At 37.5% G+C, this 24,446-nt stretch overlaps 1 protein-coding gene across 1 annotated transcript; it reads right to left on the bottom strand.

Annotated features, from left to right (window-relative positions):
• Positions 1-1,687: 1,687 nt before the first annotated feature.
• Positions 1,688-19,996, bottom strand: LOC127640317 (AFG3-like protein 2). The gene is given in 16 exon segments (XM_052122786.1): positions 1,688-2,316; positions 4,254-4,448; positions 5,581-5,781; positions 5,907-6,022; positions 7,828-7,938; positions 8,158-8,283; positions 8,440-8,547; positions 9,088-9,265; positions 11,865-12,002; positions 12,081-12,339; positions 12,468-12,592; positions 14,665-14,739; positions 15,241-15,390; positions 18,140-18,234; positions 19,183-19,273; positions 19,659-19,996. Coding segments are annotated over 16 exon segments (2,292 nt in total). The 5' UTR covers positions 19,758-19,996; the 3' UTR covers positions 1,688-2,091.
• Positions 19,997-24,446: the final 4,450 nt, after the last annotated feature.

Here is a 24,446-nt window from a genome sequence, read left to right as displayed (position 1 = left end):
GAAAATGAAGTCAGCATCTCCATAAAGCTTGTCTGCTGAAGGAAGCATGAAGTGCTCTAAAATGTCCCGGTAGATGGCTGCGTTGACTCTGGACTTAATAAAGCACAGTGGACCAACACCAGCCGATGACATGGCTCCCCAAACCAACACAGACTGTGGAAACTTCACACTGGACTTCAAGCATCTTGGATTGTGTGCCTCTCCATTCTTCCTCCAGACTCTGGGACCTTGGTTTCCAAATGAGATGCAAAATTTGCTCTCATCAGAAAAGAGGACTTTGGACCACTGAGCAACAGACCAGTTCTTTTTTTCTTTAGCCCAGGTAAGACGCTTCTGACGTTGTTTGTTGTTCAGGAGCGGCTTGACAAGAGGAATACGACATTTGAAGCCTCAGTCCACTCCTTGTGAAGCTCCCCACACATCTGAATGGCCTTTTCCTGACAATCCTCTCCAGGCTACGGTCATCCCTGCTGCTTGTGCACCTTTTTCTTCCACACTTTTCCCTTCCACTTAACTTTCTATTAATGTGCTTTGATACAGCACTTTGAGAACATCCAACTTCTTTTGCAATTACCTTTTGAGGCTTTCCCTCCTTGTGGAGGGTGTCAATGATGGTTTTCTGCACAACTGTCAGGTCAGCAGTCTTCCCCATGATTGTGAATTCAACTGAACCAGACTGAGAGACCATTTAAAGGCTCAGGAACCCTTTGCAGGTGTTTAGCTGATTAGAGTGTGACACTTTGAGCCTACAATACTGAACCTTTTCACAATATTCTAATTTTCTGAGATTCTGAATTTGGGGTTTTCATAAGCTGTAAGACATAATCATCAAAATTATATCAAATAAAGGCTTGAAATATCTTACTTTGCTTGTAATGAGTCTATATAATATATTAGTTTCACCTTTTAAGTTGAATTACTGAAATTAATGAACTTTTGCACGATATTCTAATTTTTCGAGTTTCACCTGTATATTAAGAAAAATGAATACAACTTTTCATCCACTACAGAAACTGTACTCTTCTCTGCTGAGTTGAAAGTTTACATCTCCACCCAACTCGAAAACCCGGGTATCACAATTATCTTGATTTTCCCAGTCATAATTATGCTTGAGTGGTTGTTCATGTGCCACTTGAGTAGGAAACTATTTATGATCATCCGGTAGCACCTGAAGGCAGCATTAGCTACAAAAATGGCTAGATCCAAAATATGTGCTTTTGAACAAGAGACCAGCCACATTTACACATCAACAATACGTTTGGAGTTCAGAAACATATCCTGTCCCGTCATGGTGAGGAAATAAGAAAGAGACTATATATTAAAATGTTCCTAACACCAGAATAATTCAGGATCTACAAAGAGGCTGTTGTTGAAGGATGGAGCAGTGCAGACTATATTTCACCCCACAACAAACCTGCAACCCATGATGAATAAGCATTATTTCTCTCTTCAAATGTGAAGAGATTAGCTAATTATACCATTTACATAGAAGTCTGAAAATTAGAGCACCAAAAGTGGTCCAATTAATTGTCGGAGTCTGAGAGAAAGGGTGAAAAATGGTCATGAAAAACTAAATCATGACTGTTTTTGGTACCTTGACTAACATTTATAAGTGGACCTTGGAGGGGGACTAAATGATTACAAAATTATGATGAGCCATTTAATTAAATAAGCACAATTTATATTTCAAAACTTGAACGCACAAAGGAAAATTGTACATATATACAGATTTTTATTTTATTTTTATCTACCACTCCTACATACAGGAAGATAAGATCAGAAAAATACAGTTTAATTTAATAATGTAATATTAAAAAAGGAACCATAAAAAACAAAAACAAATTGTCGGTTGTTGATGTCCCCAAATAGGAGTTTGGTGTACAGACATCAGTGCTGGGTGCAGTTAAGGCATTTCAAATTCAGTAGAAGTCCCTGCTTTGGGTTAACATGGAAAGTGAAATGCAAATGGCAAAAAGAGTTAAGTTCTTCCTCTCATTTCAAGCCAAGATAACAAACCTCCCCCCCTCTAAGGAACCAATGTAAGGCAAGTGTCAGAGGCAGGTTGAGAGTTTTTCAATGGTTGTGTTAAGTTCAAGCAGCCTGTTTCTCCTGTGATGCTGGTGTCTCCTCGTAGTTTTCTCCTCGCTGTTGGTTCCAGTCCTTTAACCCTTCTGGAAGAGTTGTGTCCTCTTCAAAGCTGCCCGTGCCCTCCACAAACTCCTCATATGTGGACTTCTCCTCGAATGGCCTGGGTCCAAGCAATTCAATCATATCCGCTTTGTCCAGAATTTCTTTTTCCAGTAGACGCTTACCAACCTTCACAAACAGAAATGCATATTTCATCAACAAGATATTTAGTACAATTTTCAATTGTACCTGAGCTGATCATTCCTAATGGTAACTAAATAGGTTTACCAAACAACTCTTTAGCGTCACTTAATTTAAAGCTGTAAATCATATCATTATTTGAACTAAAACACTTAAGACTCAGAGGAATTGTAATGCAGGGATGTCCAGAGTTCCAGTACTAATAAGCATGTCACTGTATATTTACATTTATGCATTTGGCAGATGCTTTTATCCAAAGCAACTTACAGTGCACTTACAGGGACAATTCCCCCAGAGCAACCTGGAGTTATGTGCCTTGCTCAAGGACACAATGGTGGGGACCGTGGGGATCGAACCAGCGACCTTCTGATTAACAGTTCTGTGCTTTTGAATTAACCACTGGAGTTGTATGGATTACATTTATGATGCCTTTATGTGCTTTCTGGACCTTTAAATTTTAATCACCATTCACTTGCATTATATAGACCTACAGAGCTGAAATATTCTTCTAAAAATCTTAATTTGTGTTCTGCAGAAGAAAGTCATACAAGTCTGTAAACATATGTACTGACTTCAGTAGAAGAATTATAAACACAAAGATAAACAGTAGCCTATTTAAACTGCTGAGCATGGCTTTTATCATAAAAGACCACAATAATACACAAATAATAATTTCGAGTTTCAATAATGTTCTTTCGTCATTGTAAAGCACATTTTACATGAGTTGAGTCGTCAACGCTCCGTTCAACACCGGCATCAAGCAACACATTGCCCTCCTCGTGACAAGAGTTGCAGAAAGCGTCACAGAGGGGCGATTTTATGAGTTTGCCACATAACAAAGCGGGAGGTGTGCACAATAAACATTGAAAACATGTATTTGGAAGAGAGAGAAAAAGGCTTGCAGTTGTACTGATAGCAGAAAGTAATAAAAGGACTTGTTTAGGTCGAAGCGTTTTCTTGGTGAATTTAAATTGGTTAAATAACTGGGGTCTCTGATATTTGTAAACGATAAGGTAATATTTAATTAAAAGTAATTATGAGACATTCAATGTCTCTTCACAAAGTTTTTAAATATTTATTGTTGCCTTGTACTCTCAAAGACATTATTGGTGAAGCAAAAACGTGTGTAAAAAACACTTTGGTGTAAAGTGACGTCGCTTCATAGACTTCAATGTATTCTGCAGTGCTGAGACGAGTCATGTGATGACCCTTAATGTGTATAAATATCACTCACTTTTGCACATTAATCATTGCTCTTCACAATCACAAAAGTTACCGATTATGGTTTCAAAATGGCAAATTTCTCAGAAAGGTGGATCCCTGAAATAATTCTTATTCTTTTTTTTCCATGCATTTATTTATTTTGTGGAATTTGATAATTTTCCACAGCACACCTGACAATCTTTCATGGCACAGTGGTTGGGAAACACTGTACAAAACAAGTCACCATGTACTAAAGCCATTCTACCAGCACAGTTGAGAACGGTGGTGTATGGTTAGCCAACCATGCCGAGAACGGTTCATAATCATGCCGTGCTGAGCCATGCTCAAGTGGAAATGCTACTGTAACCATTCCATACCATGCTCAGAACCGTTCGGCCCGATGTTGGAAAAGTGGCTATAGTTATTGCTGCAAAATCAAAATTCGTAAGATTTCACTTGTATTGGTATTGATAACTGAAATTTTGTATTGTGACATTGCAAATCTAAAAGGAAGAAAGCATTAAGAAACTGAATAGGACCAAGCATCGAACCCTGCGGCACACCAAACGCCACTAGCGTCACACATCTGTTATAAATTTAAAGGCCGTTGTAAAGGCACCTACTAATTTTTAGCTAATTTAATAACACTTTAGCTTAACTTCAGCTATACATTTCAACATAGCAGTACATCTAGGTAATTACAGAATGTTAGTTGTTCTCACCATCTCCACCTGCTCTCGTTTCTCAGTGACGAGAACCAGAGTTCTCTTGTAGGCCTGGTCGACCAGCTCTCTGACTTCTTCATCGATGAGTTCTGCTGTGGCCTCACTGTAGGGCTTCTCCAGAACCGTATCACCCTGCCGGGGGAGGTCAAATGATACCTGCCCCACTTTCTCACTCATGCCAAACTGCACAATCTAAAGGAGGAAACAAAATGTAAAAGAGAAATTTAAGAAATCATATAAAAGTGTAGGGTGGCGTGCAGTGTTTGGAAGTACTGTAGTGATGCAATTAACTTATTACATTATTTAGTAGCGTTACAGTAGTTCAGCTATTTTTACAGTAGTGTACCTTTTCCCCAAAAAAAAGCACAATTTTCCAACAAATAGAGCTGTAAATGCTACATTTTTCAAATTGTATTGAGAAAGCAGCAACTGGTTACAAGAAACGATTCCCTTACAGCACTGGGAACTCCTATTCATTTTAGCAAGACATTTTTTACAGACGTTCATGTAAACGAACTAGCTCACAAAAATTATTTGCAGATTCACTTCACCCTTAAATGCAGCCTTAAGCCCAAACTATACTTCAGTCAGACATGAATGCGAAGCGTCTGTATACAGGGGATGCGTGATGCAAATCTTATCATCAGCAGAGTGCTCGAGCACTAAACGCATGCAGCCTGATTTTTCGAACCACGTGTGCTCTGAACGCACTGTATGCGCATGCGCCTTGAATTATGTGCACTAGTTAGCGGGTCCACAAGGTAGCAACACTTACAGTTAAAAAGGGGAAGGATGCACGCACCCAACACTTCTACAACAGGTGCTGAATCAAGGCAAAAGCATTGAAATAAAACTGAACTGGATCTTGTTTGCAACAAAAGTACTTAATTGATGTGTTGACTATTGATGTGTGCCTGACTGAGATCATTCTAATCTAAATGTTGCTGTGGTTTTAAAATTAATACGAGGGAATAATTAAACGGTGTGCAGATCCACATCTGTTTTATTTCAACACTTACAGTTAAGCTATTGCTGTTAAGTGTGATGCATGATTCTTGAGAGATTAGTATGCCACAGAGCAAGACAAAAAAAAAAAAAAAAAAAAAAAGATAGGAACAACAAGGGCGCAAGTTTATTTTAACACTTTATATTTAATACCATGTTTCCCTAAATGGATTGTCCCTGTAGCAAGTGTACTGTGGATCATTTGTGTGCTAAATGAAGCTCCATTCTGCTAAATGAAAAAACAGCACACAACAATCTAGCCATAATGTTTACAGCACACATACATTTGCACTTAACCAAGCAGCCAGAATTTCTGTACCTGAGCATATGCTGACTGTGTGACCTTCTTAAGGTCGTCATGAGCTCCGGTGGTGATTCTGCTGAAAAACACCTTCTCTGCTACCCGTCCACCCAGCATCATACACATCCTGTCAAACAGCTGCTCACGCGTGTATAAATACTGCTCTCTGGGAAGGTACTGTGCATAACCCAAACCCTTCCCTCTTGGAATTATAGACACCTGGAACACAAACTCAAGGCAGGTTAATATGAGCAAAACAATATATACAGATAAATTGTTAATCGATGAAAACTAAATGAAATCAATAAAATATGTAATAATGTCAATCTTCATTAAAGTCTGACCTTGAGCAGTGGGTCAGCATGTTGGAGAAACCAGCCCACCACAGCATGTCCTGCCTCATGATACGCTACTGTCTTCTTCTCAGTGGGTTGTAAGACCTGTGTCTTTTTCTCCAGCCCTGAAAGATGGGATCACAAAATATATCAATAACTAAAAAATGTTGGTTGATGCATCAATGTTAATAACTGTAGAAATCTGTCAAGGAAAGCTGATGTGCAAAGCTATGTTACCAAAGATGTGCAAAGAAGAGGAAACAATTTATTGGAATACAAGCTCTACTAAGTTTATATGCCTACTTTGCATTGTCAATTTAGATGTAGATTGTGAAAAAGAATAGGACCAAGTACTGAACCCTGAGGCACACCACAGGTTACAGCTGACATCCCTGAAAATACTGGCTTGGAAGTGATATTATATGGACTGTTTCAGTGAGAGAGATGAGGAGCACCATTTAAAGGCAGATCATTGCAATCCTATAAACTCTTGTGAGAATTAGTGTGGTTTAGAATTAATGTAATTTTGTAACTACATTGATGTCATTATATTGACAAAATAAAATTTATATTAACGCATTAATTCAGTGCAATTAATTATATAAAACTTAACATAAAATAATGTATCATGTCCTCGGACTGTAATAAGCAATATTCCTACCATCAGAGCAATTCAAGCTTGAAGTACCACCTGTTTTCAGCAGGGGGCAGTAAGCAAAACTCAACTGTATAGGAAACACGCAGCTGTACAGACAACAAAGGTCGTGTCTAGAGGAGATCCCTCTGACGTCAAGTTCTCGCACATGCGCACTGAATTATGATGCTATGGTGCTTTTTCTGCTCGCCTCTCAGCGTATTAATTATGGAGAGAATTAAAAACTTCAATAATATAACATTATTACTATTATTACAGAGTGACAATTTACACTAGTTGTACATACCTGCCAAACAGTGCAGCTATTTGCTGCTCAAATAGTCTGGTGGAAACAAATAAATTAAAGACAAACTGCATCCTTAAATGTTACTGCAATGGCTTAATGTGTAAGACCAGTAAGAATGTGTTTTCTTTCATGTGGCACTTAATTTCAAAAAGTAATCTGTTCAAAAATGTTCACTGGTCTATTTGTGTCATTACTAAAATTTTCACGGAAGTCCCGGTCATAAAAGCACTATTTTAAGCTATGAAAACACACAAGAAAGCGCTCACAAATTTAAAACATTGTTTGTCAATCATCGTGTTTGTGACAGTTGAAGGGTGTCCTCCCCCTAATAAGTAATTCTAAGGGACAAACGTGTGGTGCTGAAGAGTGTATGACATTCATGCAGCAATGAAAAAGGAAGAAAAATATTGTAGACACTATTTGTTTTTATCCCCTTTTCTCCCTAATTTGGAATGCCCAATTCACACTACTTAGTAGGTCCTCGTGGTGGCGCGGTTACTCCCTTCAATCCGGGTGGCGAAGGACAAGTCTCAGTTGCCTCCGCTTCTGAGACAGTCAATCTTTGCATCTTATCATGTGACTTGTTGTGCATGACACCACGGAGACTCCTGCTACTCTCCACGATCCACACACACAACTCACCACATGCCCCATTGAGAGAGAGAACCACTAATCACGACAAGGTTACCCAATGTGACTCTACCATTCCAAGCAACCAGGCCAATTTGGTTGCTTAGGAAACCTGTTTGGAGTCCCTAACCACACCCTGGATTCGAACACGTGACTCAAGGGGTGGTAGTCAGCATCAATACTCTGAGCAACCCAGGCCCCAAGTAGACACTATTCTTAATTCGTTGAGCAAAACAACAAAAACTTTTACTTTTTACCTTTTTTTTTTTTTTTTTTAAATAGACAAAGGATATAATTTTGAAACAAGACAATTTCTTTGAAAACTCATTCCAGGATGAGCCATGAGCTCTCTCGTTTACCTCCAATAACTCTGTCGATGGCCTGCTCTAAGTGCTTCATGTTGATGAATTCATTCAGATGTCTGGCAGCAATGAGAGCAGCTTCATTACACACATTTGCAATATCAGCACCTGTGGGAGAAAGAATTTAGCCAGGTTCTTTATATAGCAATAACACAGTAACACTATGGGTACACTTAAGCTTACTTTATTATCATCTACATCAGCCTACACAAAAACATGAATTTCAAACTGTATAATTACTATAATTATCATACAATGTATAATTACCCTGCTTTGCCATGCACATGTATTCTGAACAATAAGAAAATTAGCATCTAAATAAATTACCAGTGAATCCCGGTGTAGCAGCGGCCATCTTTCTTGCAATTCCATCAGGGTCCAGACTGGGGTCCAGTTTGAGGGGCCGAAGGTGCACTTTAAATATGGATGCTCGACCCTTAATATCAGGAGGCCCTGAAGGATTGACAAAACACAAATCTCTAACACTTTTGGTTTCTAATTAAACATTTTGGTTGTAAGCATTAGGTATTGCTGCATGTGTACATCAAATGATATTGTTAAACACTACATGACCAAATGTATAAAAAGTAAGGGGTTTGAATTTCAAACCTATGTATATCTGCCTGTCGAATCTTCCTAGCCGCATCAATGCAGGATCATGTATGTCAGGCCTGTTAGTACCAGCTAGGACTACAACATTTGTACTAGTATTGAAACCTGTGAAAGCAAATTAAAAAATGTTTTTGATTATGGCATCTTAATAAAACAATGAGTGTACTATTTTTCTCAATAATGGAAATGATTTGCAATGAGAAAAAAATATATATATATAAAAAAGGCAGGAATTTATTTGATCATGAAAATTTGGCATTCCCTACCTTAATGGAGGCAGACCTAAATGCGAGTTTGCAGTGGATTGTGTGCTCTGCTGGCAGCCACTTTAGAGCCTGAAGGCCAAATTCAACGTCAAAAGGCATTTCCTTAATGCTTCTTATTCAAATCTAATCGCAATTTTTTATTATTGCCATAACCTATAATATGTTAACTGCCATTTAAATAATGTGTTACTACTGGCAACAGTTGCCTAAATATCTATTTGACCATCGGTTAATATTATTTCTGACATAGATGACATTAGATGAAGTTGTTTTGAAGATTATTTGAATATGAAGACAAAGTTTTTCTCTGAAAAACTGAAAGTAAATTTGATTGATTTAATGTTGATTTTAACTTCATTTACATGAACTCTTGAACCACCTTCATGACCTTTTGACATCTTAGCGTCCATCTCCACCAATAACTGATTGAGGGTGTTTTCCTGTTCACTCTGACCACCAAAATTCCCACCGCCCCTCTTCCTTCCCACAGCATCTATTTCATCGATAAAGAGGATGCAGGGCGCGTTCTTCCTTGCCATGGCGAACATGTCCCTCACCTACAATAACCAAAAACAGTTTGGCGATTTATTTATTTATTTTTTTTCATTCTGGGCAATTTGTTTTTACTTCTGAAGCTTTGAATTTAATTATTATCTTCTTCAAACAAAGGGTGCTTTAACAATTTCACCGATTACTGACTGCTTGGACCAAACCAGAGTGCATTACAATTGCATTTATATCAGCAGTGTACTGTACTGGAGTTTACATGAACCGTACCCCAGACCACCTTTTCAAGTGGACTCTGGTGTGGTTCACAGGTGCGCACCTTAATTCAGAAAACAGCATTCACATAATCGAAACGAACTGAACTTTAAAGTCAAATGAACATGGGTGCATACCAAAAGTGTTTGTGTAAGGCACCAAGTTTGATCTGTTACACCGTTTATTACATGATATGAAGATATTGAAGATCTTTCAAGTGGATTTCGGTATAACGTGGTCGAAGAGTTTATATTGTGTGATAGTTAAAATTGGATCTTGCAGACATTTCAGTTTTAACTTAATTTATTTAAAATTAAAATACTACTTGGTTTGCTAATGGCAACTAATTATCAAATCATGATGGAAAAATCTTTTCTGATCTTCAAACTGTCACTGGTAGAGATGTGCTCCCCTGTCACTTACATCATGATCAAATATTAAATGCTTGGTGATGTTGATGACAGCAATATTAGGACCAGCGATTCTTTGGCATAAAAATATTCAAATTGAATACAAATATCAAAAAGTCTTTAAGAAAAAGGGCAAAGTAGAATTAAAATTTTTTAACATGAATAATACATTTATTGTAGAGGGGAGGTTAAAAAGTCTGGGTAGGGCACAAACTAGATGTAGATCGATATATTGGTTTTACCAATTTATAAGTACCGATAGTTGCTTTTAATACACCCATGGTTTCTTGTAGAGGTAGAATGATATATTTTACGTTATACAACAAAAATCGATGCCAATAGTGTTCCTCTGTGGCTGGTGCTGGGGGTTTCTACAGTTAAAATGACTTGGTTTTGCAGTATAACAGCAGCCTCTAGAGGTGAAATAAAAACAATCACAGAATGGCCAGACTGGTCTGAACTGACAAAGTCTACAGTAACTCAGATAACCTCTCCGTACAATTGTTGTGAGAAGAACATCATCTCCGAATACGATTATATGCAGTTTTGGTGGCATGAGGGGGACCTACACAATATTAGGCAGGAGGTTTTAATGTTTTTGCTGATTGATGTATATACTGTATATAACCCTTCATGCAGTATTTTGGTGAATACTTGCAGTACATATAAAGCAACTGTAATAGAAATGACATGTTAGCCTGTCACCATCATTATTTATGGACTAATGCACGATTTTTAATACGAGATGTATAAAAAAGATGCATATGAAGCATACTCCATTGAACGTTTATTCATATAACATTTATTGATTGTTGAGCTCATGTTGATTTTGACTGACAGACTTTTTCCAAGAGAAAAGGAAAACAGTTTGTTTTTTACAGTACTGCGCAAAAGTCTTAGGCATATAAGATGTTTCACAAAAACATTTATCTTAAGATAGTTATGTTTATCTTCAGCTTAAGTGTGTCAATAGGAAATCTAAATCAGCGGTTAAGGCTCTGGGTTACTGACCGAAAGGTCGGGGGGTTCAAGCCCCAGCACCGCCAAGATACCACTGTTTGGCCCTTGAGCAAAGACACTTGATCCTATCTGCTCCAGGGGTGCCGTTTCATGGCTGACCCTGCGCTCTGACCCCAGTTAAATTGGGATATGCGAAAACAACTGCATTTCATTGGCTCTGCACAATGACAATAAAATTAAATCTTAATCTTAACAGATGTCATTTTCTCCACAAAGCCCCCCACTGAACATCATGTCAGTCTGAGATTGCATAAAGAGACAGAAGCAATTAAGACAGCCTAAATAGATAGAAGAACTGTGGCAAAATCTCCAAGAAGCTTGGAACATCCTAAGAAAAAATGTGTGAAAAGTGCCTAAAACCTTTGCAAAATAGTGTGTGTGTGTATACAAAGACAAAGATCCCCCATTTAGCCTTAACAGACTGTAGGGGCAAGTGCTGTTAGCAAGCACCTATGAAGGCCAGAACGGTACACTAGGGGGTGGGTGGCCAGCACCACGCCCGACCACCTTTGTCTCCCCCAGTGGCAATGTTCACACACTGCACCAGGTACTCATTTTAGGCTGAGTTGACCTAGGGGAGGCCCAGGACCAGTTCAGATAATCATCACTGGTGTTGGCCATGAGAGGGAATCGAACTCAGGTCGCCAGGTTCGTAGCGCAGCGCGCTAACCGCTACACTACACTACTCAAAATCCATTATCGACCTCTAGCACAAACAAACATCGTAATTAAAGAGACACAACAAATTACTTAAAAGCTAAAATAATCCATCATTTAAAACTCTAACGATCTATTACTCTCAACGAGTAGACCGAAAAGTTCCACTAATTGAAGATCACACAGTTATGAAAATAGATCTGGGTAATAAATACGGTACTCAAACCTTTTTTCTATGCAAGTTTTTAACTTTAAAAGACAACCATGTTTTTATTTTGAAACACACAAGTGAAATAATCAGACTCACCCTGGCTGGACCAACACCAACAAACATCTCAAGAAACTCTGAGCCGTTGACTGTGATGAAAGGAACGTTAGCCTCTCCAGCTGTAGCTTTAGCGAGCAGCGTCTTTCCTGTACCCGGAGGACCGGACAACACAGCACCCTGAAATACAGACAGAAGATTATAATGACTTTCTGCTAATGGCCACCAACAATCTTCTATACTTCAGTCAGATCATACCTTAGGGATCTTTGCACCCTAGTCCTGGTATTGTTGTGGGTTCTTGAGGAAATTTACAAACTCCAAGATCTCCATTTTGGCCTCTTCACATCCAGCCACGTCTTTAAACTTAACTTCTATACTGTTCTTCATCATCTTGGCGGTTGATTCGCTCATGCTGAAGGGCCCACCTCTTCCTCCACCCATCGGTCCACGCCGCAGGGTGAAAAGTAAGAAGCCAATGAGCAGCAGGGTTGGAATGAAGCTCATTAGAAAAGACCTAGAGAGAAAGATAAAATTGAGGAAAAACCACTAAAAACAACTCTGAACACCTTAGCAATGAAATATATATGGTTTTAAATAGTCTGAGTTATATAAGCAGTACTGAGTCATATCTCAGAGACTCACCCATCACTCTCTGAGGAGTACACCACTGCTGCTCTATGGGATGGTTCTAAACCCAGCTCATAATGTGCAGCTTCCAGATTCCTCTCAAATGCGTCCACACTGCCAATATTAAACCACACATAGCTCTGCAAGAAAACAAGTTCATATCAGTGTCAAACCACAAAGCTATACACTACCCATTAAATTATATTTAGCAACACATTTATAAGTAAACTAATGTGCTTATGAGATGATAGTGTTCATGATGAATGACATGAGTCAGAAAGTTCCCTTAAGAAATAGTTCACCTATAAATAAAAATGTCATAATTTGCTCATCATATAATTTTCAAGTTGTTTATTCTTAATAGTACATTTTTGGACTATTATCAAGATTTTGACATTATTGTTTTAATGTGATAAATACAAATACCAGGGTTGTAAAAATGCATTGATGCAGCAGGCAAAAGAAAAATTCAATGCATTGATTATGGAATTTAAGAAATCGATTATTATTTTAATATTAATACCCAATGTGATAAAGATACAGTCTCAGATTACACGAGCCTTATCGCAAGAGACGTGGAGATATCGAGATTGAAAGGGAAAAAAGCGCACTTTAAAATCAAGAAAGTTCATGCTGCTGTGTTCACTTCTTGCGGCCGTACATAAGATAAGCGGCAAATGGATGCAACCAAGTTTGCCTTTCTGTGTCTTCAGAACTGTTTGCATCCATTTGACCAAAATTAGTTAATTGTTGTCACTTTCCTCTCTGACTCTATTTTCGTGCCAACGCAAGTGGGAGTGTTTGCACTATCTGTGGGTGTATGCACGCAAACTATGGGTGTGTAAACTTAATGAAGAGGTGCAAAGTGCAATTTGCTATTTTCCTGACAAATACTGTGTCATTGCGCTAAGATATAGCAGAACCTCATCTAATCTCACCACAAAGTCTAAACTTGTAGATTCCACCAGCAGGTGGTAATAATATATAAGGGACTACTACCCCTGGAGTCACATGAGGTAACCTCCTTGTGGTCGCAATAATGTGTGGTTCTCGCTCTTGGTGGGGCGTGTGGTGAGTTGTACGTGGATGTCGAGGAGAATAGTATGGGCCTCCACATGCACTACATCTCTGCGTAACGTGCTCAACAAGCCAGGTCTCGGACATGGAGGCAACTGAGATTCGTCCTCCGCCACCCGGATTGAGGCAAGTCGCTACGCCACCACGAGGACTTTGAGCATATTGGGAATTGGGCATGCCAAATTGGGGTTAAAAGGGGAGAGAAAAAAAATTATAATAATACTTGCATTTAACAGAGCCTACATTCAATACCTGAAGAGAACCACATTTTCCATGCATATAAATGGAGCGTGTCACTGTCGTAGAAATATGCCTGACTTTCAACAAGGATGCAGTGAATGCACAAAAGAAGTCTATATTTCTATTATTCAAATTCATTGCATACTGTCTATTGACAATAGCAACTTCTTATGAATGTGCTGTCTCTGTTTATATCGCTGGTGCTTGAGGGAATGGACTATATAATAGGACGCAGACGCTGTACTAACTGGAGAAGAACCTCAATTAAATTGCACTTGACAGCCCATTAGCACTTTTCACAAGACCCACTTGTGCCTAAATTTAGCTCATGTTTGCATGAAAATACCAAAACTTAATGGCCATTGACTTGATCACTCATTGTCTTGACTTTCTCATTGAATATGACGTCTGTTCTGAAAGGAACTAACTAGTTAAAAGCTAAATGCCAGATAATTAAAAACACCTCAGATTGGTCAATGACATATGGCAGCCACGAAAACACAAAACATTTTATCTTGTGCGGTGTGTGCCGCAAGTAGTCCTACATGATAATGATGTAGAATTATAGGGAACACTTAGAATGTAGAGCACAAAAAGAGTTTTATAGTCTAGTTTTATGGTGCTTTTTTGTTCTTTATGGTGCTCCAGTCCTATTCACTTGCATTGTATAGAAAACAGGAGTGTGAATATTCTTTTGTGTGTGTGTGTGTGTGTGTGTGTGTGTGTGTGTGTGTGTGTGTGTGTTCCAAAGAAAAAAAAGGGTCATACGCGGTTGAAACAACAGAGAATGATGAAAATTTTAATTTTGGGGTAAACTATCCATTTAATCATGTTTTAATTCACAAGTAAAAATTGAAACACAACATAAATACTGAATTAAATCATGGTAACTTACTCCTTCAGAGTTGTCAGCCTCAGGTATCAGAATGACCCTGACAAACTGTTTGTTCACAACCTCTAAACGGTCGACCTGTGCAGAGAAAAGACAGTTTCAGCACAGAAAATAAAGACAAAAGCAGTTAACTGTGTGTGCTGCTGTGACCCCTAAAGACTTCTGAAATGTGTTTATGATCGTGAAAAAAGAGAGTGCACAACACCGCCATATTCTTAAAAGTTAATGCCATGAACAGATCCCACAATATATACACCATTGAGTTTTTAAATGGCATTCAGGTCTCACTATTTGTATTCACTGACGTCACAACATAAAACAAAAATATAGAATAATCTGTCATTATCGCAACCAGTACGCAAGTATTGCCGATTGGGTCACACTAGTGGAAATGGATGGACTGATTACAAAGTAAACAACTTACAATTTGAAATTACATTTGAGTGAGGGGGTAATCTGTGTGCACTCATTTTCGTTAAATTAAAGCTGCACCCCCATTCCTCTGACTTTCATGACATCTGCTGTGATTATCACTGTTTCATAGATCTCCTTTCAGTAAATAACAGATATCTTTCTCACCAGCCCTCTGCCCAGGTAGCGATGGACAAAATCCTTCCATGTGATCTCTCTCCCTGGATCTCTGAGGTACAGGTACAGCAGAACTGATGCTACGCCTCCCGCTGTGATCAAAATATACAGAAAGTCTTTATCGTCCCACGGAACATCTCCCTGATAGATAGGGCAAAAGCATACATTTTAGATAATACGTCTATAAAAACATACTTTAAATAAATCAGATCATACTTATCAGATGCATTAAGTATACAATTCCATTCTAACTATATTAGAACTTAATGCCAACTCATTTAAATAGATGACCTATGTGAGGGTCATATTTCTCCCCCCCCCCCCCCCACAAAAAAAATCGTAATTTTAGGAGGATTAAGGTTATTAACACATTGATATGCCCCAGATTCTATTACTGAATAAAATCACATTCTTATTTTAATTCAGTAATAAAAATCATCATGTTAGACACAATGGTCTTTTCAATAAAATTCTGCATAAATTGACGAATTAATGATGAGATAATGATTTATAACAACAATTTTACTTTAAAATATGCTTTACATTTTAAATAATGAGACTGAGATTTTGTTTTCATCTGGTGATGAAAACAAAATATTTTACATTATGGTAATGACTAAGATTGTTCTGCATTACAGTAAAGTTTTTTTTAGCATTTTCATAATGAGGATTTTTTGCATAAGGGTAGTATGACAATTTTGCACTACAGTAATGACAATTAGATTTTTTTACATTATGTAATGACTAAGATTGTTCTGCATTACAGTAAAGTTTTTTTTTTTTTGCATTATGGTACTGTAATTAGAATGAGGATTTCTGCATTATGGTAAATTAATATGCATTTTTTTCCATTACAGTAACAAAAGGTATATTTTTGGCATTACGGTAATGACTACGATTATTTTGCATTGTGTTAAAAAAAATTGCATTATGATAAAGAGAATTAGGCTCTGACATTATGGTAATGACTATAAGATTGTTCTGCATTACAGTAAAGATATTTTTAGCATTATGAGTAATGAGAATGAGGATTTATGTATTACGGTAATGAGTGACATTTTAGCGCATTACAGTAATGAAAATGAATTTTTTTTTGCATTACGGTAATGATTACAAGATTGTTTTTGCATTATGATAGATACTTTTAGCATTAAGGTAACAATGAAGATTTTAATAGTATGGTAATGACTATAAAATTGTTCTGCATTACGGTAAATATATTTTTAGCATTATAAGTAATGAGAATGAGGATTTATGCATTATGGCAATAAGTATGACATTTTACTACAATACAATAATGAAAATTTGTTTTTCCGCATTATGGAAATGACTAAGATTGTTTTTGTATTACTGTAAAGATATTTTTAGCATTATGGTAATAACAATGAGGATTTCACTGATTACTGTAATGACTACAAGATTGTTCCACATTACAGTAAAGATATTTTTATGGATTTTTGCATACGTGATGTGTATGAAATTTTTCACATCTCATTAATGAAAATGAGGGTTTTTTTACATTACAGAAGGCTACTGACAAAATGAGGGAGGAGGGTTAAAAGTAGGGATGCACCGAAATTAAAATTCTGGGCTGAAACCGAAAATCCAGGATGCACTTGGCCGGAAACGGAAACCGAAAGTTACCCTTTTTTTTTAACCTATTTTTTTGTGTATAATTGTATTAATATTATAGTTTTTCATTAATTGCATGAATTTAATGAATCTGAATTGAAAAACTACAAACCAATAAAATAAATCACACTTTTATTGAAAGTAGCACACCAAAATTGGACAAAAACTATATTAAATATTATTCTTCATTCAGTTATGTAAAAATCTAATTTTACAGATTTTATTAACAATTATCCAAATAATGTAAAGTTTTAGAAAACTATTATATGCAAAACAACAGTCAAGTAATGAACTTAGCTAGCATCTTTCAAAAAGTTTAAATATGCAACAGTAATTTTAATTAAAACAAAAAGGCAGAACACAGAATGGCAGAGGGCCTCTATTCCACTGATCTATATATAACTATAATATATTATTATATAGATCAGTGCTCTCTATTCTGTTTATGTAAACGTATGTACACTTTAAGTGAAAATTATTGTGCAAAACAACAGTGCAAAACAGCAGTAATTGAACTAAATCCAACCTCAACTGTAAACGACAGATGTATCCTCAAGTGAAGAACAAGTGTAATGTAATTGCTATATACATAAAATTGGACCGCTTTCTATTTAAGTACAAGTGACAGGTTTCTCTTCAAGAACAAAAGTTGATAAACTTTCTGACAGTCTCTCCTGTCAGAAAGCTCATCAAGAACATGAGATGCTGCACTGAACAGTCTCTCACTCTCTGTGCTGGTGCTTGGGCAGATATAAATACCTGTGCGCAATCCGCGCAAGCAAAGGAAAGCGGTCTTTGTTTATGCGCCAGTAGTCAAGGGGATTGTCGCTTCTGGCAATGGGTAGTTCAACAAACACTGCAGATCGCAAATTTGATGTCCTTATCAAAAACTTTGAAGAATTTCCACACCGCTGACATGATCGTCCTTTGTTTGGTAGTGCCGTGATAAGGGCTAGGTCGATCCAGAGTGAATTCTGAGCACTGAGGGGCGGGGCGAGGAGGTATATATTTTCAGGCCAAAAACCGAAAGTGCCATTTTTGGCCGAAACTTTTCGGCAGCCGAAATTTTGGTGCATCCCTAGTTAAAAGACTATACGTTTGCATGAAAAACTTGAATGCCCCTTAAATATAGTTTCATTTTCTGCATGCAAAATACAAATTATTTGGTGAAATATGAACAGAATACATTCTTCTTTCGTGAAGCTGTTGTGGACCAGAAGCAGGTTTCATACTATTAAAGGAAATTATCAGAACATACCTGTAGTAATCGACTCTTCCGGTCTTTCCTCCCTCCTTTTCTTCCACTTCCTCCTCCTCCTCCGGACCGATGTTCTGGTCCAGTTGGTTTGCCATCTGAGGGTTACAAAGTCCAGACAGTGAGTGCCTAACTTCAGTGACAAAGTCAGAGTGAAAACCAACAGACCTAATGTGGGCTCTGAAGTTTTTAATTGAAGTGTAACTGATGTAAATGCTTTTGTTTAAACCATCTGTCTGCTTTATTTCAACTTTCAATTTCAGGTGAAGAACTACACTACCCATGATTCTGAAGACAAAGATCCACTAATCAGATAATTGCAGCCAACAAAGTGTGCCAAAAGAGCTCTGCAGCGAACGCCTGCTTATATGACTTGCAGTGAATGACACAATCGAGTCTGCCACTATGCACTCTCAAACTACTTATATATTTCTATATATATATAATATTTTCCAAAACAATTACATATATTCTGTTTATCAAAAGCTGTAAATCAATAGTTTTATATTCACATGCAGGCACACACACACACTTACATATATAAAATACATATACACACACCGATCATCCACAACATTAAAACCACCTGCCTAATATTGTGTAAGTCCCCCTCGTGCCACCAAAACAGCACCAAACTTTATCTCAGAATAGCATGATCACTGGCTGATTAGATAATAACATGGATAATTGTTGGTGCCAGATGTGTAACTGCTGATCATCTCGGATTTTCACACACAACAGTTTCTAGAAGTTACTCCGAATGGTGCCAAAACCAAACAAACATCCAGTGAGTGGCAGTTCTGTGGACGGAAACAACTTGTTGATGAGAGAGGTCAACAGAGAATGGCCAGACTGGTCTGAACTGACAAAGTCTAAAGTAACTCAGATAACCGCACTGTACAATTGTGGTGACAAGAATATCATCTCAGAATTCTATTCTGAGATATGGGTTGGCACTGTTATGGTGGCAAGAGGGCGACTTACACAATATCAAGCAGGTGGTTTTAATGTTGTGGCTGTTCAGTGTATGTCTGATGTCATCTCACCTTTTGGTGCTTCAGTGGAACAGGATAAGAGTGGCAACGAGTAGGTATTTCCTATGGAGGCAACTGGTTTAACATGATTCAGGGCTAAAAACTGAGAAAGGAATGAATTATGAGCACAGTGCGTCATTTATGAATGAAACACACATCTTTCATATAGACTTAATTACCATGACACTGACTTTAATGCAAGTCCATCTGTTTCATCATGACAAATGACCATATATGTGACAGATCAAACATATATAAGATAATGTGTCAGATTGTACAAACCAGGTCATACATATATCGAACATAAAAAAATATATATATTAAACAGATATAAATCTGATCATACCCATCAGATAATGTATTATAAATATATTAGAACAAAACACACCTACATGATATCATAAGTAAACGCATTTCAGTTGATAACTCGGAGTGTGCGTGTGTGTCTGATGTAACATAAACACACTCGTACGAGTACTGTCTCTCACCCGGGCGCGAGCAGCGGCAGCTCGTGTGTTGAAGCGCAGTAAAGCTCTGGATCCGTAGCGCACAGAGACCGCAGCAGCCGCGGACAGCAACCCTGCCATGACCGAAGTCCTGAGAAGCCCTGTGAGCGACCAGAACTCACTGCAGGCAGTCTGATCTTATGATCTGATATCCATGAGTTGAGTAACAGCAGCTCTGAATGACATTTACACTGACAGGACCCCACGGGCTGTTTCTACACAACGCCTGATGGAAATTAAACTCTGCGCAAACATAAATCACTTGGATAGATTAATGATATATATTTAATGTTTTAAGGTTATTATTATCTTTAACAGTATATGTAAACAGCAAATATATATATATATATATATATATATATATATATATATATATATATATATATATATATATATATATATATATATATATATATATATTATTTTTTTATTATTATTTTTATTTTTTTTTTCAAAACAACAGAAGTTCGACTTTACGGTCCATTCTTGTAACTGACGACAGATCTTCTATACCGAAATAAAAACTGCTTTCTCATAGGAGAGCGTACCGGCTGAATAGTCTTTTTTTATTTATTTATTTTTTTAATTTTTTTTTTTTTTATTCAGAACAAGTAAATAATATTACAAAAAAACAGGCATAAATAATACAAGCTCCAAAGATGATTAAATGAAAATAAAAAAATAAAATAAAATAAAATAAAAAGAGACATTCATAAGACGTCAAATACAGATTCATAATATTTTACAATAGACATAGCTTTTGAATTTTTTACAATTTTAAGAGACTTCATTAACAGAATGAGTTCGTTACAGAAAACCTTGTATAAAGGGGGAGATTTTTACAATCTACATTTATGAATGAAAAATTTGCCATTCAGGATGACGTACCGAAGCGTCTCCTCCATATAGATGTCCATAAAAATAATAATAATAATAAAACGGCCTCTTGTCCCTTCACCAGTGATCTGCCATAGAATGTCTATGAGACCACCGTATTATGCATTGCTTTGCTAATCTTGTAGGCTCCCTAGATAATTGCTGCGGTTCATGTAACTGACAAGTGTGAGGATTGGAATTTATAAGTGTTATTTGTATATTTTTTTTTGTTTGTTTGTTTTTATAATACTCTAGCACTTTATTTTCTTATTTTAATGTTTGCGCAATTTAAATCCTGTACACTTTGTATAATGTTACATGTAGTCTATGAACGGTGTTGTGCCGAGAGCGTGCCCTTCGCGTGCACGCGCATTACGTCAGTTGACGAGACAGCGTGTAACTCTTCCGTCTAAAAAGCGTCTATAATCAATCTTTTTCACACAATTAACCAAAAGGCAACGTAGTAATTTATTATTTAAATGCATGAAAGTGTGAATTAAAAAACATGTAAATTAATTTTGATGAAGTAACAACGGAAGCTGAAACTAAGCAGAGGCGTCGACAGTGCAAGCATTACACCATATGTTGCTAGCGTTGCAGTTGTGAATAATCTGTTTGTGTAAAGTGCATTGATATATGTTTATTATGTCAAATGTGTACATTATGCAAAAAAGTGTAATATGTATATGATGTGTAAGAGGACTGCACATTGGTGGAACAAGCATTCAAGGAATTTCACTCCTTTCACAGATAAAACAATGTAAAATTGAACTGCATTGGCATGCTATTCATGTAGGTTATGGTGTTATTCTAGTCATTTTATATGTAATATTGACTATATGAACTCTTATCATTGGACCAAATATGAACATCATACAAATGTATATTAATTAATCTGTATCATTATGGTTTACACCATAATAAACATACTAAAGTACATTGATGAAATGTGTGTATATACAACAAGACCGTAAATAAAAGAACAAGTAATATATTGTTAAATAGTAAGGCACACAGACAAATCTGACAATTGAAGTGAATATACAGGTCCTTCTCAAAGAATTAGCATATTGTGATAAAGGTCATTATTTTCCATAATGTAATGATAAAAATTAAACTTTCATATATTTTAGATTCATTGCACACCAACTGAAATATTTCAGGTCTTTTATTGTTTTAATACTGATGATTTTGGCATACAGCTCATGAAAACCCAAAATTCCTATCTCAAAAAATTAGCATATTTCATCCGACCAATAAAAGAAGTGTTTTTAATACCAAAAAAAGTCAACCTTCAAATAATTATGTTCAGTTATGCACTCAATACTTGGTCGGGAATCCTTTTGCAGAAATGACTGCTTCAATGCGGCGTGGCATGGAGGCAATCAGCCTGTGGCACTGCTGAGGTGTTATGGAGGCCCAGGATGCTTCGATAGCGGCCTTAAGCTCATCCAGAGTGTTGGGTCTTACGTCTCTCAACTTTCTCTTCACAATATCCCACAGATTCTCTATGGGGTTCAGGTCAGGAGAGTTGGCAGGCCAATTGAGCACAGTAATACCATGGTCAGTAAACCATTTACCAGTGGTTTTGCCACTGTGAGCAGGTGCCAGGTCGTGCTGAAAAATGAAATCTTCATCTCCATAAAGCTTTTCAGCAGATGGAAGCATGAAGTGCTCCAAAATCTCCTGATAGCTAGCTGCATTGACCCTGCCCTTGATAAAACACAGTGGACCAACACCAGCAGCTGACATGGCACCCCAGACCATCACTGACTGTGGGTACTTGACACTGGACTTCAGGCATTTTGGCATTTCCTTCTCCCCAGTCTTCCTCCAGACTCTGGCACCTTGATTTCGAATGACATGCAAAATTTGCTTTCATCTGAAAAAGTACTTTGGACCACTGAGCAACAGTCCAGTGCTGCTTCTCTGTAGCCCAGGTCAGGCGCTTCTGCCGCTGTTTCTGGTTCAAAAGTGGCTTGACCTGGGGAATGCGGGGATGTTTCTACTCCAGACTCAGTCCACTGCTTCCGCGAGGTCCCCCAAGGTCTGGAATCGGTCCTTCTCCACAATCTTCCTCAGGGTCCAGTCACCTCTTCTCGTTGTGCAGCGTTTTTTGCCACACTTTTTCCTTCCCACAGACTTCCCACTGAGGTGCCTTGATACAGCACTCTGGGAACAGCCTATTTGTTCAGAAATTTCTTTCTGTGTCTTACCCTCTTGCTTGAGGGTGTCAATGATGGCCTTCTGGACAGCAGTCAGGTCGGCAGTCTTACCCATGATTGCGGTTTTGAGTAATGAAACAGGCTGGGAGTTTTTAAAAGCCTCAGGAATCTTTTGCAGGTGTTTAGAGTTAATTAGTTGATTCAGATGATTAGGTTAATAGCTCGTTTAGAGACCCTTTTCATGATATGCTAATTTTTTGAGATAGGAATTTTGGGTTTTCATGAGCTGTATGCCAAAATCATCAGTATTAAAACAATAAAAGACCTGAAATATTTCAGTTGGTGTGCAATGAATCTAAAATATATGAAAATTAAATTTTTATCATTACATTATGGAAAATAATGACCTTTATCACAATATGCTAATTCTTTGAGAAGGACCTGTATGAGGGTAAGTTAAATAAGTGAGCCATTATGTTTGTGGATAGCATACTCAGATTTTCACCAAAGCGGAAATGTAGATTCCAAAACTGCTAAAGGATTTAAAGATTTTACTTTGTAATATATTTAAACGTTTATTCTCACAGTGCAAGTATTTATTTGCTCAAGTACTGCAACAAGCTAATTTCTGCTTATTTTTTGTATAAAGATTCATCTGATCTGTAATAATATCCTTTGGCTATAGCTTATCAATTGTAATATCGTTATCCATAACAACATGGGATTACCTGTGGGCAGAATCATTTCGACAATCTCATCTGCACACCTGCTAAAATTATATTGCACTCCATCAACTCAGCATTTTGAGGTCACATCACATTTATGCTGGTGACATATCTTCCTATGAAGGCTGTGTCCTCAAAAGCAGTTAGACTGTATCTTTTTAATAAAATGGGTTTTCCAGGGGGGATTATAATTTTGGCAATGTTATATTACACCTGCCGAAATTGTAGTGCCCTCCCAATCTCAGGATTAAAATGTCACAGTATCTTCCTATGGAGCCTATGGAGGCTGTGTCCACAAAACCATTTGACTGTAATTTTAATAAAAAAGTTTTAACGGGTGATTATCATTTTGGCAATGTTATTATTACACCTGCCAAAATTGGAGTGCCCTCCCAATCTCAGGATTACAATGTCACAGAGACATCACATTGTTACTGGTTCTCAAAATAATTTGACTGAGGCATTAATAAAATGGGTTTACCAGGGGGGATTATCATTTTGGCAATGTTATTTTTACACCTGCCGAAATTGGAGTGCCCTCCCAATCTCAGGATTAAAAGTTCACAGAGACATCACATTTAGGGCCAATCTCATTTCTCTGTCTTACCCCTTCCCCTTACCCCTACCCCTTTGTCTGCATCTTCCCCTTGGCCCTCAATATCGAGTGAAGGGGGGTAGGGGTAAGAACGTTACTCTAAGAAATGAGACGCCACTTGATTACCGTTTGCGTCATCTTCCCTTGCCGCTAGCAGGCTGCTACGTCAACAGAGGCGACAAGCGCTGACATAAACGAAGATGCCGTCATCTCAGGTTGTGATATCGATTGCCTGGGCTCTCTTTATCTTTGCACGCTTGTGTGCCATCAGTCGAAGAAGATCGTTTCTCAGACGCATACGACTGCTTACGGATCAAGTCATGGTACGTATGTTTCATTGTATTTAACGGCGGTGACACCATAGCTAATCAAAACATTAGCAACCGGCTAACGTTAGCCTACTATTCAT

The sequence above is a fragment of the Xyrauchen texanus genome, chromosome 49 (genome assembly GCF_025860055.1).
Source record: "Xyrauchen texanus isolate HMW12.3.18 chromosome 49, RBS_HiC_50CHRs, whole genome shotgun sequence".
In the NCBI taxonomy this organism is placed as follows: Eukaryota; Metazoa; Chordata; class Actinopteri; order Cypriniformes; family Catostomidae; genus Xyrauchen; species Xyrauchen texanus.
The sequence above is the reverse complement of the archived record's forward strand: the minus strand, read 5'-3'. Positions and strand labels throughout refer to the sequence as shown.